We start from the raw sequence: 20,373 nt of genomic DNA on the forward strand, positions 1-20,373 counted from the left end.
AGCTATCGTCCCACTAAAAGAAATATTCTTATGTGATTTTTTTTTGGAACTATTTGTTTTGTTGACAACTCATTCCATATGGCACCAATAGAGAATATATAACACAAACTATATTATATGAACTCATACATTATTGTAATTTTCTATTATTCAACATATTCTCTCTATCTCTTTCATGATTGAGATTGATAATGGTGATTGGTGCATGTACTATGTAATCCCATTTTATAATGCAAACCTTATGATATCTCGTTATTTTGTTTATTCGGTGGTTCTAACCTTTCGATCCCCAGATTCCTAGCGACTCCAACTATTAAGAAGATGAACATTAAAAAGCGTTCATCCCAATTTAAAATTTGATACCAGTTCGATATTAAATGTTAAATTAATGAACATTGATGTTGTGTTCATTCCAAACCTGGTTGACTACTAATTCTTGCAATAATTTGGTGATTCAAATCTTTAACCTATTAGGTCGAGAAGAGTATATGTTTAAATCAGTTGAGTTTTGCAAAATGCAGAGTACGAGAATCTTCATTCTTAAGAAGTTCATATCCATAATCTAGTAATCTAAGTCTTGTTTTGTGAGATCCCACATCGATTGAGGGGAAGAACGAAACATTCTTTATAAGCATGTGAAAATCTCTCCCCCAATAGACACGTTTTTAAAACCTTGAGGAGAAACCCACGAGGAAAAGCTCAAAGAGGACAATATCTGCTAACGATGGGCTTGAGCCATTACATGTTTCTTCTAGTTGGCTCGTAATAGTCTGTGCTATATTAAAAGTAGTCATTCCTCATTTCTTTGGTCTTTTCAACGGTACGAAAATCTTATGTTTTAGTCATATCTCGGTTTGGTATAGTGAAAGATTCTATATGTATGTGTTACGTTATGGAGCCTGCTACTTATTTATAGGTTGGTCAACGGTTATATCCGTTAAAGCTATATCTAGTAAAACTATATCCGATAACGCTATATATGATAAATAGCTATATATATAATAGATGGTTAAATCCGATAAAGCTATATATATATACACACGCCTACTTTCTATTATCTGTATTCTCCACTATACATCCTCATCAATACAAATTCTTTAGCCAGAGTTCTCTTTGCATTTTCTTTCTCCTATTTCTTTGTGTTCATCCAGATCGAGTGTGTGCGTTGTTGTGCGATCCTGACACTGTATGCACATTTAATTTAAAAAATCTTTAAAATTTAAATGTTTAAAGTCAAAAACCAATTTTTACACGAAAAAAGATTCTCAACTACCCGAGAATTAGGGTTTCAAATTGAGATCTCAAAATATGATCTCGAGCATAGTTTAACTTGTTAAAGTATTCCTAATTGACCTAATAAATAAATAAATATTTATTAAAGGAATCCAAATTAAACTTGATCTCTAATAAAGAATGATAATCACGATTAATAGTCTAACTCAAAACACGTGAAATAAAAATTCACCAATAATTTATGGAAAAATGATAATCAAAATTTCCATATATAATAATTCTTTTTAATTTTAATTAATTTCAATATCTAGTTTTAATAATTAAATAGAATTTTAATTGAGTCAATAATTATAAATAAAAAAGATGATATTTTAAAAAAAAAAAATGATAAAAACACAATGATTCTATGGTGGAACTTTCTCCTTTTTCTTTTATTTTTTCCGTTTTAAAAAAATCATCACCAATATCCAACATGGCAATTTTATATACTCTTGTGGTCCCCACATGACTCGACGCTGACTGTATGCTGACATGTCAATCTCTTCTAAAAGTTTAATATATTTTCGTGTGTACTTTTACCTTTTTATTTTATATTACTTCTTCAAATTTAATTAACCTATTTTCATTATTTTTTAAATTTTATTTGAAAATATAAATTAAAATAAAATAAAATTTAATACGACAAAAATAATAAATTTTGTTTTAAAAGTAAAACGTATCTTCACTGAAACCAGAAGTACCTGAAAGCTTTCTCTCTCTACTTTCTCTCTCCTTCCACTTTGTCACCGTTTTCCACTTCACAGAAACCTTCTTCTTCTTCTTCTTCTTCTTCTTCTTCATCTTCATCATCATCTTCTTCTTCTTCTTCTTCTCTCACTAGTTGATTCCAATTTCCGAGTGTGATTCTTCAATCATTCCTTGTTCCGCCGTTTTGATTTCTTCTCTGAAGCTTTATCTCAGATTCCGTTGATTGCTTTTTGGTTTTGGGTTTTCTTCTTATCAATGCCGATTGAAGATGATGTTGAGAGTTGCGGTAGCCGAGCCTCTGACTCCTCCTCGTCCCAAGCGAACCCGAGGCATCATCGACAGAAGCTTGATGTCTACAACGAAGTGCTCCGACGAATCCAGGAATCCAATTTTCATGAGGCGAATCTACCTGGATTTGATGATCAGCTATGGCTTCATTTCAATCGCCTCCCGGCTCGGTATATTCCTTGCTTCCTCTCTCCGTTTCGATTATGTGCTAATTGCTTCTATGAACAATATGTTCGTTGAAGAACCTAATTGAGAAATTTTAATACATTACGAGTAAATTTGAATGCTGTAAAAGATTATGGATGAAATTGGGAATTATCTAGGAGACTAGGAGTCATTTTGATATATTTAGCCTTTTGTTTTATTTTGTTTTCTTACTCTGAAAATTGGAAGTATTGAGCATTGTATAGCAAGGATTTATGGTTGCAGATTGTTCAGAGGATCAGTTGTTTTGTATGTAGTTTGGAATACAAATTCATCGGTTATTCTTGTTTGTTTATATGTATTTATAATCACGTTTTTATTGGATTTCCAGAGCACTCCTTCCGTTTTTGTTAAGTTCCTGATTATTGCTGTATAGATACGCATTGGATGTGAATGTCGACAGGGCGGAAGATGTACTCATGCATAAGAGATTACTTCAATTGGCTGTAGACCCTGCTAACCGACCCGCATTCGACGTTCGTTCTGTGCAGGTAAAGCTTAAAAGTGCACTCAATTGCATGAAACATTGTATCAGTTCAACTGCCAGCTCCTCTTTTCTTTGTTATTCTTGGTAATGGTATTATTTGTAGTATAAGTATAGATATTGAAATAGTTTGTGGTTTCAGAGAGTTGGAAGTCATGGCAATGTATCACTAGGATCTATGCTATTTTCATAGAATTTGTTCTCTAATTGTTCTAGTTCTGTATTATGTTCGAGGGTACTTCATGAAATCAGCTTAAACTTGTTAACATAGTATGTTTGAGAATTGAGTTTGAGCATAGAATCTTTATCTAGGTTTCTTTTGGTCATGCAGGTTTATCCTTCTGCTAATGAAAACTTTATCAATTCTTCTTTTTTGGATTCTTCAATGACGGAAGATGCTCAGAGCTCTTTGAATTATTCTAACAGACAAGGGTGCGGCTCAGTAATGTTATTCCGTACAAGTGTTTTTATAATTATGTTCTGATTCTAATTTTTGTTTTGGTGCTCATTGAGTGACACTCTCTCTCTAGGAACCATCCACCTCCAACCTTTGGTTCTTCTCCTAATCTTGAAGCATTTGCGATTCAGGCCTGCAAGTATGGCGTTGAAGATAGGGACAGTGCCCTAAACATGACACCCTGCGTTTCTCGGTGAGGAAAAGAGTGTTTTTCTATACAGAACAGCTCAATAAAATAGTAAAAGGAATAAGAACTATGATCTAGTTATTCATTTTCAACCGCATATATCTCTTGAAGATTCAAGAGAGTCGAGACATTTTCACGTGTAATTTATTGTAAGGATATTCTTCAAGTGGCAGTGAGATATATAACTTGGTATAAAGCTATAAAGCTAAGGCCCTGCACAATAATAACATTCTTCTTTTTCTGTATGCAATGTTAGTTATCTGCTTTTGACACATTAATGTTTTTGTAACCTTGTGTTTCGTTCTATTGACAATCTGTAGGCCAATGCATGAGATCACATTTGCAGCAATTGACAAGCCTAAACTCCTTAGTGAGGTATTTGACCTATCTAATAACTCAAAACCGTAGTTTCGAAAGTTTGTTAAATAGAATTGTAATACATTCACCTACATGAAACAATTATATTTGCTCCATGCTGCTACCAGTTTGTTAGACCACGACAAAGACTTTCTACCCCCAACGAATTTTACTACTGCACGAGCATGTAAAAAATGAGGTAGAACTTAAACCCACATTGCAGTAAAATTTTGGCAATTGGGACAAATAGTTTGATGGGCCTGCACTTGCTGTTTAATAGGACTTCTTGCATTTTAGTATTTATTATTGTATAACTATTCCTCAAATGTCGGTTCTGTCCTTAAAACATTTGATGGCTGTGTCCAAGACACTCTTGATAAGCTATAAGTAGTTATGACAAAAACTCAATATCAAAGAGATATTTAAGTTGCTAGGGTTATTTTTTCCCTTTAATTACCACACCCTTCATTGGATGATAGAAAGTTTTGGTTCTGGTCAGTTAACTTGCTTCCTAGCTGATGTTGGACTTAACATACAAGAAGCTCATGCTTTCTCCTCTGTTGATGGTTTCTCTCTGGATGCTTTTGTCATCGATGGATGGCCTTATGAGGTAAGTCAGTTCTAATATCTTTTTACTATTTTATTCATCTTTTATATCAGTCATCTTCATATTTTACTACTTGAATATTGGGAAATCTAGGAAACCGAGGAGCTGAAAAGGGTATTAGAAAAAGAAATTTTAAGTTTTAAGGTATCTTCTCTTTTGTCCATCAATTATACTGATACAATGTTGAGTTTTCTTTTTCCTTCAATTTTTTTAACGTACCTGAAATGGGATGCAGGAACAGTGTTGGTCAGAAAAGCAGCCCAGTCCTGCTTTGGGTAAGCATAACCAGAATAGAGTTGAATCTTTTCCTTGTTGTGTTGAAATACCTACTGATGGTACTGATGTCTGGGAAATTGACACCAGACAACTAAAATTTGAGAACAAAGTTGGATCCGGGTCGTATGGGGACCTGTAAGTTTTATCTAATTATGACGTATGATTGTTAACTGATAAAAATTAAAAAGCTTGTTGATATATCCTGATCCTAATCTTTACTCGCTCTCCTCTCTAGGTATCGGGGCACTTATTGTAGTCAGGAAGTAGCTATTAAAGTACTGAGGCCTGAGCGTCTTAACGAAGAGATGGTCAAAGAATTCTCTCAAGAAGTTTATATAATGAGGTTTGTCTGTATTGTTATTAACACCATTATGCTTTAGAAGAACATGGTATGCCCTTGAAGGACAACGTGGGATACAGTGGGTTTAGGCTAAAAATGTAGCAACCAGAAAAGGTAGGGCTTAGATATTATACTTCTTACAAGTTTTAATTGAATTTAAGATCATCTGTTACTTTCTAATCTTTAGTCTTCGAAATAATGCTTTTACTTGAGAAGAGGTGCTTCTGGCCTTAAAATTCTAATTTATCTTTGCGGTCGTGGTAAAATACTGGCCTCCCCCATATATCATATTTGATAATAGAAAAAACAACATACCGATTCAAAAGAGGATTGTACAAGGGAAGATAATCATCCTCATATTGTCCTAAAGGATTGTTGAAAGGAACATTATGAGATTTGTCTGGAAATGCAAGCCTAATGAAAAGCTATAACTTTTAAGTCCTTCAAACTTAGAAGGGCATCTTCAAACTAAGAAAGTTATTTAACCTATTTTCCATTGGTATTCCTCTCCAGATAATTTTGCCGCTTAAGAATTCCCATATTGATAATGAAGATAATGGCTTCAGAATAAAACCCATAAAAGCACTTGGACATGTAATGCAGGATGAAGTCTTTTACTATCATACTAAAGTCCGGTACCTATTTTTGCAGGAAAGTTCGGCACAAAAATGTTGTTCAATTCATTGGAGCATGTACCAAACCTCCAAACCTCTGCATCGTGACGGGTAAGCTATGATTATTGAGAAATAAATGACTTCATAGTAAGGTTGCAACCTGTCACTTCTAGAAATTTCATTTTTCACGATAGAGTTTTTCATTTTGTTTCTCAGCCAATTGATTGTTGCTCATGTTTTATCTTTTACAGAGTTTATGTCGAGAGGAAGTCTATATGACTTCCTTCATAAGCAAAGAGGTGTATTTAACCTTCCATCTTTACTTAAAGTAGCCATTAACATTTCAAGAGGGATGAACTATTTGCATCAAAATAATATAATCCATCGAGACCTCAAGACTGCCAATCTTCTGATGGATGAAAACATGGTGAGAGGAATTCATAGAAATAGTAGAATGAGAAATCTTCATTGATCTATAACCATTTATGCTCCTCCATTAATTCTTCTCTTCATCTTCCACTGAAAATTGTTCTTGTTTCATTTTTTATAATAGGCATTTATACTTATGTTTTGTGCATTTACGTGGGCGTTAACATGGATGTGTGTGCCTATTTGTAAGAAGCATGACATAATATCGTATGATTTCGAGAAAAAAACAAGCATAACTAGAAAAAAAAAAGATTGCAAAAGAATATTTGGAAGTCAGTGTTGAATCCTAGGTTCTTAAATTCAGGTTGTTAAGGTTGCTGATTTTGGAGTTGCCAGAGTTCAAACTCAATCTGGAGTAATGACAGCTGAAACTGGAACATACCGGTGGATGGCTCCTGAAGTATGTGCTTTCCGTAAATTTCTCATACTTTAAATATCTTTTTAATCATTCCAAATGAAATATACCTTACTCAATACACAAGAACGATTGAAATTTAATATCATCTTTATCAAAAAGAAATATTTAGTATTATATAGGTCATATGCTTGAATAAAATTGCTGTGTGTAATTTGGTTCTTTAAGACTTTGATATGTTTATTATTCTTGTGAGGTATACGAGGACTGAGTCATGGTTAGCTGGGAGTCTGACGCATTTTCTATCATATCTTGCTTTCTCTCACTTCTATGATCAATTAAATTATAAACCAGAATTTGCATCTTGATCTTACCAACATTGTCAAGAGTGATAACAGTGATGAATTTAAGACACCGAACGACTGCAAGGTTCAATTGATAGCACGGCTTTAGATGGAGCACAGTAGTTAGAAAGGGTATATCTAACCTTGATGACATTAAATGCTCTGCTTTTATTCTTGACGCTCACTGACCCGACATTTTACCAACGATTTGTCTTCCTTGAATTCATAGCAGCAAAACTTTTTTCAACTAATTACTTGTTTACTGCATTTATCAACTAGTCTTCCGATGTCTGTCACTCTAGATTCTAAAGGAAGTGCCATATCTTTTCATTGTGATGATTTTTTTTTTTTTTTTTGAATGTGAAGGTTATTGAGCATAAACCATATGACCATAAGGTAGATGTTTTCAGCTTTGGAATAGCTTTATGGGAGCTTTTAACCGGAGAAGTAAGCAGCTGCTTTGATTTGAGTATTCATTTTATGGATGTTTTTATGGCTTCTCCAGTTTAGTGTACATATGATTTCCCTTTTGCCATTTTGTTGTATGACTAGATTCCTTACTCATCCATGACCCCATTACAAGCAGCTGTTGGTGTAGTCCAGAAGGTATAGACATATATTTTCTTGAACAATACTACCAATACTGCAATTAATACGCTTTAATTTATTATCCGACGTTGTTTAACAGAGACTGCGACCTACAATACCGAAGAATGCTCATCCCGTTGTTGCTGAACTGCTTGAAAGATGCTGGAGGCAGGATCCAACCGAACGGCCAAACTTCTCTGAAATTTTAGAGATACTCAAACAGATAGCTGAGCAGGTAAGGTAGACTCATTAGCAATATCTGACATGTTGAATTACGAAAAGTTTCTCAGTGAGATTCGATCGAAGCAGGTAAAAAACAACGGGGAAAATCGACGCAAGAAGGATAAAATATCCGGTGCGTTCTTCTCAGCCTTCAAGAGGGAGCACCACTGAATACACTGGACGAGCTTCGCCAGAGGTACAATGGTGCTGGTAATCAATAAGACCCTCCCACAAAAAGTAGGAAAATGTTTGGACCGCCTTTTTTGTGACTTCTATTGTGTTCATGTTTCCTTCTTTTACCTAACAGCTAAATTGGTAGATAACCCGTAGCATGCTGTATAATATGCTATTCAAAACTAATACATCTGAATGTAGAATTCGCCTTCTTTCTTTGATATTACAAGTTGGATTCCGTCTCTATCTCTCTATCTTCTTTCTTTTCTTTTATGCTGATAAATGCATGAAGTTTGAATCTTAAATCAAGTTGTGTACAAATTATTTGTGAGAAGAGAAGAGAAGAGAACTGATAATCAATCATGAACAAGAAAAGAATTGGCACTTGGATTCAACTCGTGCAGCTCGAGAATCGTACTAAAGCATAAAACTTCAAAAACTAGCTGCAAAACACTTGAGAAATAAAAGGTCAAGAAGAGAATCTCCAAACAACAATCAAACAGAGGATATAAACACAAAAGAATAGAATTCTGAATGAACTTAGCCACACTATTATATGTCCTGTAGAAGCATCTGCTAGTAGTATAAATGATACCTTTTCTCTTCAGCTTTGAAGAAACAATCTTCAATAATCAGACTCTTCACTGTATCTGTTCAGAAGCTGGCGAGCACGAACCCGAACCTGCAATCGAACCAATGCATGCATGAATTGAAGAGCTACCCGCGCCTGCCTCCTCGCACACACCCCTCGAGCCAGCGCTTGCAGCTTCACCAAGCTTCTTAGTGCTTGAAATGCTCGTCTTGCCTGAACAACAAGCGTAGGTGTTGATAATACATCAAAGAACTAAATGTAGCCTACTTTAGCATAGATAAACTCATCAAGAATTCAGTGAACAAATATGTCATGGTAAGATATAATACAAGATGGCCTCTGAAACAAGCTTGGATTTTGATGGCTGCCACTTCCTCTATAGACAAATCTTTGTTTTGAAAACTGGGTATCCTTGAATCATATGTAAATTCTTCATCTTCATCATCATCTTCTTCTTCTTCTTCTTCTTCATGTTCTTCATCTTCTTGTTGTTGTGCTAATGTGAGATTGGTTTCTTCTTCATCATGATTTGGGCTGGCATTTGTCTGCAGAAAAACAATGTCTCTGTTGGCTTTTCTACTCAGCTTCCTTCGAGCTCTTCTGAACCAGTTTCTTGTAATCCCCATACTTCTTGTTCTTCACAGGCATCATAAATGGTTAGCTGCTAATTTCTGATGACTTTAACGGACAATAAGGTTGCTAGAAAGTGGGAGATGTGCGCAACATGTTCGTGTTAAAACACAGATTTTGGATGGAACTAAACAAATTTTGTGTTAATGTTTATGTTGCTTTGTCACAAATCCAACAACGTGGAGAGATGTCTTTTTTTTTTTCTTTTTCTTCTTCCTTCTTTTATGACAATGATACTGAGTTGACTTTGGTTGTTTGTTGTTTAGCGGGTTAGAATAATGTGGCTCACGATTTTATATTTTTGAAGAGTTAGAGAAAAGATTTAGACGTGTGCTTAGGGTAGTCGTATATAATGACTGTCGAATAGTTTTTTAGATAGAACGTGCCTATTAATAAGGTAAGCGGAAATTTTCAGTTTCCATCTTTACCGGCCCGTTGGATAACTATTTTGCTTTTTAAAATGAAATTTATAAATATTATTTCTATCTAGTTTTATCTTTGTTTTATTATATCTAAGATTTTGTTTTTGACTTAGAAATATGAAGGTCATTTTAGAAAACCAAACATACTTTCGATCTTTATTTTGAAATTGTAGCAACGTTATTTTATAATTTAACCTAATTTGAATTATGCAATTCTCCGGTTACGAAATTATAACGGTAGATTCTACTTGGTTAAACAAAATTTTCTATTCATTTTTACCGTAAGAATGATGGAACGTTTAAATTACCAATTTGAAAATAGCTCAACTCATATAAAATTGTACCCTCAAATAAGAGTTCAGATATTTGAATAATCGCATCAAAAAATGAAATCGAACCGATGAATTAATATGTAATAAACTAAATTTGACATTCATTATTAATAACATAAACCATACGATAGTATTGGAACAATTCAATAATTAAAACGGTAGTCACACACTACTTTATTAGTAATTTCATATATTTGATCATATTACATCCCTTAACCTGCTTTAGGTATTAAAACACACCTATTCTCAACATTGACATCAACCCAAACTCGTCCAGGATTGTAATTCATAATTCTCGGACTCCCCGCGATAATCTTTTGTGCTTTGACATGAGGATTCTCCCTTTCTATTATCCTAGCAGCGATAGAATATTCTATACCCACTAGTTCTGGCCATTCCTTTTTTCCTATTTAAAATCGTGTTAATTTTTTTAATGCACATAACTCACAATAAAATTACTGCAAATGAACGAACCAATAAGATATTTGCCCAAATATAAATATAAGAGTTTTGAAAATCTCATTTTTCGTGCCAAATCTTTTAATGTATAAAAAAACATACGAGAATCTAAATTTTTTTTTAGAGGTGACAAAATTATAATAAAGTAAATTAGGCCGAAGAATCATATTATACAACAATTTTAAACGAAAGAGACGAAATTTTTATGTAGTATAGCTCATAAACTAAATCCTTCGTTCAATTGAACGGTTTTGGAATCGAGATTTATATGATAGGAAGAACTTACCGGGAGGACAGATGTCCGACATCTTGTTGAATGCTTTGGTTGATTATATCGAAATACTTAGCTTATAATGAATTTATTCGACTAAATGAATATTGTATTTATAGCCAATACCCTATAACGAGTAATTAAGAATGTTTACTTTTTTATTCTTATCTTAAATATCGAATTTCATTTTATTAAAATAAATAGTTTAGCTTTATCGAGAATATAATGAACTCTATTTTATACAAAATTTAAAAATGTATATTAATATTCGTAAACTTGGGACATGCATTTCACTTCGACGCAACGTTTCAATATTCAATTACCTTCCATCAAGAGTATTGATATCAATTATATAAATTAAAAATCAAAATACTTAAACGCTCGACGAGTCCGGTTCAATCTGTGATCAATATTAATTTTATCTATTGAACTCAACAGATACCTAAAACGATACATCAAAAAATGGTAAAATTTGATAAGGTAAAATAAGAATCCTCATTAAAAAAAAGGTAAAATTCATATAAATCATAAAAGGCATCGGAAGAAGGTTACTTTTTAACTTTATACCGACCTTTTTTTTATTATTTATTTATTTTTATTTATGCGGAAACATTCATTTTAAATAGTTCAAAATCATGAATTTATACCTTACAAATAAAATTGTTAAATCAAACCGACAACATTTAAGAAATGAAAAATAAAAAATTAATGTAAACTAAGAAATAAAACAATGTCTTATACTAACGTAAGACTAAGCAAAATAAAAATGCAGCTACCCTATTATCTGTTCCATGATCTCCAATGTGATGTCGTCGTTATTCGTATAAGAGTGCTTTGCTTTTGCTTGAAATATAATAATAGCACGTGACTTGAGTATTTTAGTAAATATTTAGAAATTGACTCTACTATCGTGGTCAGGGAATGCAAGCATGTGAGATCTCACATCGGTTGAAGAGGGGAACAAAAAATTCTTTATGATGGTGTGGAAACCTCTCCTGGTGGATGCGTTTTAAAATCATGAGGCTGACGAAGATATGTAACAGACTAAAGCGGATAATATATGCTAATGATGAGCTTAGATTGTTACAAATGGTATCATAGTCACACACTGAGGCGCTGTGTCAACGAGGACACTGGCCTCCATAGAGGGGTTAAAAAGTCGTGAGGTTGACGATAACGATAAGTATCGGGCCAAAGTAGACAATATTTGCTAGTGGGGAACTTGGGCTATTACTAGTGGTATCAGAGCTAGACACGGTAGGTGTGTCCGTGAAAATGTTAGGCCCCCAAAGGGATTGGATTATGAGATCCCATATTGGTTGGAGAGGGGAACAAAATATTGGTTGTAAGGGTCTGGAAACCTCTCCCTAGTAGACGCGTTTTATAACCGTGAGACTTGCGATATGTAACGGGCCAAAGTGGACAATATTACTAGCGGTGGACTTGGGCCGTTACATTTTCGAACATATGTAACGGTGAAATTGCCAATATGAAAATAGCTCAAGTAATACAAGCTGCACGTTTGAACTTTCTTTATGGTATATTAAATTTGACGAAGCATAAATAGTATTGAAACAATTCAATAATTAAAATGGTAGTTAGATACTACCTTATTAGTACTTTCATATAGACACGTACATATAACTTTTACAACGATACCCGTGAGTAATTTTTAACCAACTTTGGGAGGTGAAATACAAACATCCTTAATATTGACAATAACCCTAACTCGTGAAGGATCGTAATTCAAAATCATCGGACTTCCAGCAAGAATCTTTTGTGGTTTGACGTTAGGATTCTCCTTTTGTATTATATCTGCAACTTCATAATATTCTACGAACACAAGCTCGGGCCATTCAGTTTTCCCTATTTAAAACACATATTCGTGTTAAATTTGTTAATACAGATCACTCACAATAAAATGCACATAATTCCATACCAAGACTTACAAACCGCTCCATCGTAGCATTTCTAAACAATTTCAAAACAATTTTAAGAGTAAATGATAGGAAGAACATATGAAGAGAACACGTACGTACCAGACATTTTACTTCGTTATATGGAAATGCTTAGCGTACTCTTTTGTTGAATTTGTTCGGCCAAATGAGTGTCGTATTTATAGCCAACACCCGGGCTTTTGTTGTAGTTTTCTATGAAGTTTTATTGGTAGTATTATCGTGTAGGACAGGAATAAGGACAATGATGTTGACTTTGGCTAAGTCGTCTTTTTCGTCTTTTATATTTTTATTAATTATTATTATTATTATAATTCATTAATGGTTAACTATAATATTTTATTTTATTTTATTAAAATAAATAGTATAATATTGTTGTTTATTATATTCTCTACAAATTTTAAAATATTAAATTTTACATCCCATAGTAATTTACTAAAGGTAAAAGGGAACAAAATATTTTGTTTATAACCTTATCTATATATTTAAAAAAACATTGGAATAATGTCTACTTTTTCAATATTATCCAAACACTTTTGAAGATTATAAACAATATTTTAAACTTATTTACTTTTAATTTTTAAAAATAATGTCTAACTTTTATTATAATTTATATATATATTAAAAAAAACATTCTTTATATTTATTTAACTATTATATTTTTGTTTGGTTCGAACAAAGAGAGTTTAAGCCAAGCCGAAAACATCAAACACGTTCAATCGAACAATTAAGAATTTGTTTAGATGATTCGATTAATGGACTAGCTCGACTGTTTCGTCTACGTATAACTCCAGTATGCATCGTCTGTTTTTTCCTCGTATATTCTGTGTTTTTCAACTTCAGGGGTAGACAAATAACCCGGATGCTACCTCATAATAAGTTTTAGAATAACTCTTATTTTTCGAGCAACCAGGAGACTACCCTAATCCAAGATGAGCTCATAGTTAGCACTTGGTTTTCAAGTAACCATGATGCTACCTCGTGATAATATTAGGATGACTCAAGTCAAGTATGTTTACAACCATGCCCTAATGTTGCACTACAGATGGCAAGTCTATTAAGACACGAAGATAGCTAGGAACCACACAAGAACCAAAAAAAAAAAAAAAAAATGCCTAAGTTTTCAGGTCAAGAATAGGAACAAGACATGAACGAGTGTGGTTTCTGGGCTCAATGATTTGGATAAGGTGGTACGATCTTGTCAAAGTTTAATGGGTAGATGTGGAGATGGACTACCGTATGAGCTATCGTTTAGAAGAGAGTTATGTTCGGTTTCTTTCTTAGCGTTACAAAGGAGTTGGAAGAAACAACCATCTAGCTGTGTCGCTTTCCCGTATACGGATGATGACGTCTCAATGAAAGCCATGGAATCATAGGGTTCATAGGGTAGTGACGTTTATGTCTATTAATAATGTAGCTTTACAAGTATTTATTACGAACCATAAGTTTATGACATCATTTTTGAAATATTTTAGATGTATTTATTTTTCGAACACATTAGTCATGTCAGGTATGTATTAGCGACATTAATTGTAATAAAAAAAAATTAGGGTTGCCACGGATGACCTCTACTAGTTGTCCCAAATTTCACATTAATGGAAATTGAGATCAATTCTACGAGTTTCAATTGGTTTAGCAATTGACCCCCTAGTTTAGCGAGTTTCACCCAATCTAGTGGTTGGTTCAACCGGTTACATATACATATTCAATTCACAAATTTGCAGCAACTCAACTTGTTCAGAATTGTTCGACGCCTTTTGGATTGATTTAACCCTGTTTCAAATTAGTTCAGGACGGACTTAGCATCGATTCAACTCGTTTAAGTTGGGTTGAAGCATGGTTCAAACATTCTTTTTCAGGCAAGGACAACGGAATTCGAGCTAGCCGATGATATTTACTAAGGAGACCATTATATAGTTAGGATAAAGTTCGATTTCACATTAGTTTTTCATTTCTTTTTAACGTTAAAACAAATAAGACCTTTACAAGAATACATGTACATACAACTATCATAAACTATCTGCTAACACATTAACGTTTGTCGTTGTATGTACATGTATTTTCGTAAATATCACTTCAAATTCAACTTTTACGATGAGATATTTGCTTCTTAGTCAGAGGATATGCCTTCATTTCTTCTATCACAAGCTCGGGCCATTCACTTTTTTCTATTTAAAATACACATTTGTGTTAAATTTGTTAATACACATAACTCCCAATAAAATAATAAAAATTCAAAACAAATTAATAAAATTTATTAGTGAGTCCAAGCCCCCCAACATATATTGTTTGTTTTCGCCCATTACATATAGCCGTCTGTCTCACGATTTTAAAATTCATCTACTAGGGAGAGGTTTCCACACGCTTATACAGAATGCTTCGTTTCTTTCTCCAACCGATGTGGGATCTCACAATCCATCCCTTTTGGGAGCCTAATGTTCTCACTCGCACACCACTCGATGCCGGACTCTGATACCATTTGTTACAACTCAAACTCACCACTATCAGATATTGTCTGCTTTGGCCTGTAACGTATCTCCATTAGCCTAACTGTTTTAAAACACATCATTAGGGGGAGGCTTCCACAACCTTATACAAAATGCTTCATTCCCGTCTCCAACCGCATGATCAACGCTCTATTGACTACCCGCATGATAAACGCCCTCCCATAGGACAAATCCTACCTACACAATGGATCCATCCTGTGGTAGGGCATTGATCATGCGGGTAGTCAGTGGTAATCTTGCAGGGAGAATCCGTCCTGTGAGAGGGCATTGATCATGTGGGTAGCCAGTAGAGTTGGCACGTACTACTGCGATATCAAAAATTGGTTGGAAAGAGAAATAAAACATTCCTTTAAGGGTATGAAAACCTCTCTCTAACGGATGCGTTTTAAAACCGTGAGGCTGATGATGATACGCAACGGGCCAAAGCAAATAATATCTTCTAGCGGTGAGCTTGAGCTATTACAATACAAATACTTGATATTTGTCTAGAAGAAAATCAATATATTTATATTCATAGATGACTCGAACATTCAGAAAGATCTAAAATCATTGGTTAGACAAAAATATCATATGGCTTCAGTTATACGACAACTTCAAAGTTTTCAAACCGCTCGGTCATAGCATTTGGAAATAACTTCAAAACAATCAGAAAAGTACGTGATAGGAACAACGTACCAGAAGAAGGAGGACACAACATCTTATTGCTTCTTTGGTAGGTGATAAGAAAATGCTTGGCTTACTCTTTACTGTTATTTTGTATTCTCGACCGCATGGACCCACCAGACGAGTTTATACGTACATTCCAAGTCTATCCTTCAGCTAGGGCATGATCACACTATTAGAACCACGGAAGGAAAGGAATCGTATAATATCATGGCAAAACATAGATATTGTAATATACACGTTCGCACTCATCATAATGGAGAAGTATCTCGATGTACGTGACGTGTCTGTACTCATTATATGTGGACATGAATAACGTAATTAACATACATGACTTTCTATTGTCTCATAGGATACGAGTGAACATATTACATATCTTTCATAACTTGACATATGGAAGTTTATGCTTCATACAAGATCAATATCATAATATAATCTCATAACATAATCGTTACATGACATACTTTATAACATAACATAACTTACGTAAAATCAGAGCTACATCACACACGTCTTTCAAAAACATGTCTTTTTTACCAAATGTTATACAAAAACCTTTTAACCACGTGTTTTTATCCAATATTATCAATAACTTTGGAAAAGTGTCTATTTTTTCTTAAGGTTATAACGGTCCAAGCTCACCGCTAGCAGATATTGTCTTCTTTGGGCTTTCCTATTTGGAATCCCTTCAAAGCTTTATAACGCGTCTACTGAGGAAACCACATCCTTATAAATGTGTTTGTTCTCCTCCCCAACCAATGTGGGATATCACAATCCACCCCCCTTCAGACTTCAGAGCCCAGCATCCTCGCTGGCACTCGTTCATTTCTCCAATCGATGTGGGACCTTACCAAATCCATCCCCCTTCGAGGCCCAACGTTCTTACTGGCACACCGCCTCGTGTCTACTCCCTTCGGGGAATAACCTCCTTGTTGGCACATCGCTCGGTGTCTGGCTCTGATACCATTTGTAATGCCACAGGCCCACTGCTAGTTGATATTGTCCTCTTTAGACTTTCCCTCTCGGGCTTTCCTTCAAGGCTTTATAATGCGTCTGATAGGAAAAGATTTCCCGCCCTTATTGGGTGTTTGTTCTCCTCTCAAACTCCAACTAACGTGGAATATGACCGTTATCTAAATTTTTATAATTAATTTAAAGTGTTGCATTACAAAAGTGTAAACAAAAAGCATTGCAATTACTTACTCCAAGACTCTACCACCTTTAAAATTTCAACATGATTATCTTTAGATAAAATTTAAGAAACAAACATTAAACCTAAAATAATATGCAATGATAACACACTTCAACTAATACTAATTATATCAAGATTTTAAGATGTAGTTCGAGGACGAACCAATGTGCATGTAGTTTCATTGACATAGTTTTTGTAACATTATATTTTAGATAAAGGTAAGGTACCCATGTACGGATGACATCGGCGTCGCGTTGAAGACCATGTAACTTGTGTTAAGGGTAGTTGCATTTTATTTATCTCATCGCCCTTAGATTAGATCACGACATTGTTTTACTGTTTTCTCTATTTTATTTTCTAGTTTTTAAATACATCGTTTAATCCCATTTTTATATGTGTTGGATTGATTTAAGGTTTTTATTTTTAACGTGTAAGTCCATGATATCATTTTGAAATATTTTAAAGGAATTTTTCCGCAGCTAACAATCATGTCATGCTTATAGTAACGACTCTGTTTTAGTAGAAAAATAGTGTCGTTATAAAACTCCATTATTTTAAAATCACGTTCTTGAAATAAAATAAATTTCATATCAAAGTTAATGTGGAGTGGATAACTAAACATAGTTCAAATGACATACGAAATTGAGGTACGTATTAGAGTAAGTTTAGCATACATTATTAATAGCATAAATAGTCTGATAGCTTCCGAAGAATTCAATAATTAAAGTGGTCGTTACATACTACCTTATTAGTAATTTCGTATTCTTTATATTAATACATATATATCTTTAACCAACCCGAGGAACTAAAGCAACTATATCATTTCAATCGACATCAACCCGAGCTCGAAAACAATTGTTATCTGCAGTTCTGAAACTCCCTTCTTTAATCTTTACTGCTGTGACAAGAGGATTCTCACGTTCTCGTAAATATCACTTCAAATTCAATTTGTTTCTTGGTATAAGGATATGTCGTCATTTCTTTTACACATTAACGTTGTTTTTCTATTATATGAAATTGGATGGTAGATTTTAGTTCAGTTTTTACCTTATATGTAACGGTGAAATTGCGACCATGAGAATAACTCAAGTAACATAAAATTGTACCCTCAAACAAGAGGTCAGAGATTTGAATTCCGGCACGTGAAAGAAAGTAAAATTGTAGTGACGAATTAATAAGTAATAGATCAAGTTTGGCATGCATTATTAATAATAGAAATAGAACGATAACATTGGAACAATTTAGTAATTAAAGTGGTAGTGAGCTACTACCTTATTAGTAATTTCATATTCTTTATATCGATACATATAAGTTGCACAACCATACTCGTGTGCAATCTTTAACCTACTTTTGGAACTACAACAACGACATCATTAATATTGACATCAACAAAAACTCTTGAACGATCGAATTTTCTATCTCTTGGACTCCCAGCAAGAATCTTTTGTGCTTTGACATGTGGATTCTCCGCTTCTATTATCTTAGCAGCAACGGAATATTCTACGAACACAAGCTCGGGCCATTCACTTTTTTCTATTTAAAACACACATTCGTGTTAAATTTGTTAATACATATAACTCCAATGAAATAATAAAATTTATTAATAATGAATAATTATTTTCACTTGATTCTATTTAAAATCAATTCGAATCTTTAACTTATATCGGTCTTTTACATATTTGAAAGCTATGCATTAACACTTTTAAAACGAAATTATGTTTGATAGTCTAAATTGATTTACTTTTAAAGTTTAAAGTTGTAATTGATATAACACCCTCGTAGACATACCGCCCAGTGTCTAGCTCTGATATCAGCTCTGATATCATTTGTAACAACTCAAGCTCACCACTAACCGAAATTGTCCGCTTTGGTTGGTAATGTATCATCGTCAGCCTCGCAATTTTCAAACTGTAACGACCCAGATCCACCGCTAGCAGATATTGTCCTCTTTGGGCTTTCCCTTGCGTATGCTAGGGGAAGGTTTCCACACCCTTATAAAGGGTGATTTGTTCTCCTCCCCAACCAATGTGGGATATCACCCTTATAGGGGAAGATTTTCATACCCTTATAAATAATGTTTCATTCCCCTCCCAACCACATGATTAACGCTCTACTATCTACCTGCATGATCAACCCCCTCCCATAGGATGGACCATCCCTACAAGGTTGATCGGTCCTATGGTAGGACGTTGATCATGCAGGTAGCCAGTAGAGTTGGCACGTACTATTGTGAGATCACGAATCGATTGGAGAGGGGAACGAGACACTACTTATAAGGGCGTGGAAACCTTTCCGTAACAAACGTGATTAAAAACTATAAAGCTGGTAGCGATACGTAATGGGTCAAAGCAAATAATATCTGTTAGCAATGAGCTTGAATTGTTACCGTAAAAATTCATATATTTAGAGATTACTCGAACATTTAATTTCAGCTATACCACAGCTTCAAATTTTGCAAACGTCTCGATTATAGCATTCAGAAAACACTTCAAAACAATTAAAAGAATAAGCGATAGAAAGAACATACTAACAGAAGGAGGACAGGCTTCCGACATCTTGATGCTTCTTTGGTGGATGATAAGAAAATGCTTAGCTTACTCTTTTCTTGAGTTTGTTTGGCCAAATGGGTATTCTATTTATAGTCACTAACCCTACGTTGCATACTTTTTTTTTTTTTTTTTTCTTAAAGATGAAGTTATTTTGACTTTTCTAAAGTGTCTTTTTTTTATTATAATATTTATTTGTAATTTTTTTTTAAACTTTAATTTTGTCGTGACATGACATACTTTATAATATACCGTAACTTATTTAACATAATGTCTGACAGGATAACAAAAACATAACACCGCATACATCAAACGACCATAAAATCAAGACATGTGTAGGAGACACAGTGCACGCATCTATCTCGTCGAAATCCATTGCACATATTGAATTCAACCGATATCTATAATCAAAGTGATGTATTCGTCAAAAAAGGAAAAGATAGGAATTTATTAAAATTGTAGACGAAATATTTCATATTACCAAAAAGTATCGGAACGACGTCTATCTTTTTTAGATTATGAAAAACTTTTGAACATTAATGTCTACTTTTTAGTAAACCTTATAAAAAGAAAAACCTTAAAATACGTATCTTTTACCATGTTATATAAACACTTTTTAACCACGTTTATATTCATGTTTTTATCCAATATTATCAACAACCTTGGAAAAATCATATGTTTGTCTTCGAACCACATGCTATGATAACAAAATTAATACTAATTATACGATGATTTCAAGAGGTGGTTCGAAGACGAACCAAGGTGGATGTGGTTCCATTGATATGGTTTTTATAATGCCCCATGTCTAGAATTCGAATCAAGATTTGAAATTTGGATTAGACACTTTCTATGGCCTCGACAATCCCTTGCGATATGATCACGTTACTTACTTCTTGTT

General features: G+C 33.9%; 2 protein-coding genes and 2 long non-coding RNA genes across 8 annotated transcripts; 1 reads left to right on the top strand and 3 right to left on the bottom strand.

Annotated features, from left to right (window-relative positions):
- The first annotated feature begins 1,963 nt into the window (after positions 1-1,963).
- On the top strand, positions 1,964-8,152 carry LOC111810201 (serine/threonine-protein kinase STY8). 5 transcript variants are annotated; one of them, XM_023696815.2, is made up of 16 exons: positions 1,964-2,438; positions 2,849-2,963; positions 3,288-3,388; positions 3,487-3,606; positions 3,921-3,975; positions 4,457-4,567; positions 4,658-4,708; positions 4,800-4,975; positions 5,076-5,183; positions 5,832-5,905; positions 6,046-6,221; positions 6,528-6,623; positions 7,289-7,369; positions 7,475-7,528; positions 7,611-7,745; positions 7,820-8,152. In XM_023696815.2, the coding sequence occupies exons 1-16, from the start codon at positions 2,236-2,238 to the stop codon at positions 7,901-7,903; spliced, it is 1,740 nt and encodes a 579-aa protein (XP_023552583.2). In that variant the 5' UTR covers positions 1,964-2,235; the 3' UTR covers positions 7,904-8,152. The 5 variants fall into 5 exon arrangements, 3 of the variants coding, with proteins under 3 accessions (XP_023552583.2, XP_023552593.2, XP_023552594.2); XM_023696825.2 differs by having other exon boundaries at positions 4,806-4,975; XM_023696826.2 differs by having other exon boundaries at positions 2,298-2,438; positions 2,804-2,963.
- A 138-nt stretch (positions 8,153-8,290) lies between these two features.
- On the bottom strand, positions 8,291-9,561 carry LOC147789605 (protein IQ-DOMAIN 4-like). Its single transcript, XM_087117527.1, has 2 exons — positions 8,828-9,561; positions 8,291-8,711 (listed from the first exon to the last, which is right to left on the bottom strand). Exons 1-2 carry the CDS (start codon positions 9,122-9,124, stop codon positions 8,532-8,534), a joined length of 477 nt encoding a protein of 158 aa, XP_086973653.1. The 5' UTR covers positions 9,125-9,561; the 3' UTR covers positions 8,291-8,531.
- A 2,634-nt stretch (positions 9,562-12,195) lies between these two features.
- LOC111809703 (uncharacterized) lies at positions 12,196-12,744 on the bottom strand. Its single transcript, XR_002817284.2, has 2 exons — positions 12,652-12,744; positions 12,196-12,478 (listed from the first exon to the last, which is right to left on the bottom strand). It is a non-coding gene; the product is annotated as an uncharacterized LOC111809703 (long non-coding RNA).
- A 5,425-nt stretch (positions 12,745-18,169) lies between these two features.
- On the bottom strand, positions 18,170-19,545 carry LOC147789606 (uncharacterized). The gene is made up of 2 exons (XR_015411762.1): positions 19,457-19,545; positions 18,170-18,462 (listed from the first exon to the last, which is right to left on the bottom strand). It is a non-coding gene; the product is annotated as an uncharacterized LOC147789606 (long non-coding RNA).
- Positions 19,546-20,373: the final 828 nt, after the last annotated feature.

This window comes from Cucurbita pepo, chromosome 14, assembly GCF_057944985.1.
Source record: "Cucurbita pepo subsp. pepo isolate OVF chromosome 14, ASM5794498v1, whole genome shotgun sequence".
NCBI classification, from domain to species: domain Eukaryota; kingdom Viridiplantae; phylum Streptophyta; class Magnoliopsida; order Cucurbitales; family Cucurbitaceae; genus Cucurbita; species Cucurbita pepo.

Bases quoted from the DNA above. Each gene is read 5' to 3' on its own strand.
- LOC111810201 (XM_023696815.2), top strand. From the start codon at position 2,236: ATGCCGATTGAAGATGATGTTGAGAGTTGCGGTAGCCGAGCCTCTGAC. The intron at 3,389-3,486 runs GTGCGGCTCAGT...CTCTCTCTCTAG, and splicing joins AATTATTCTAACAGACAAGG to GAACCATCCACCTCCAACCT. The intron at 3,607-3,920 runs GTGAGGAAAAGA...GACAATCTGTAG, and splicing joins ATGACACCCTGCGTTTCTCG to GCCAATGCATGAGATCACAT.
- LOC147789605 (XM_087117527.1), bottom strand. From the start codon at position 9,124: ATGGGGATTACAAGAAACTGGTTCAGAAGAGCTCGAAGGAAGCTGAGT. The intron at 8,712-8,827 runs GTATTATATCTT...CTTGTTGTTCAG, and splicing joins CTTGTTTCAGAGGCCATCTT to GCAAGACGAGCATTTCAAGC.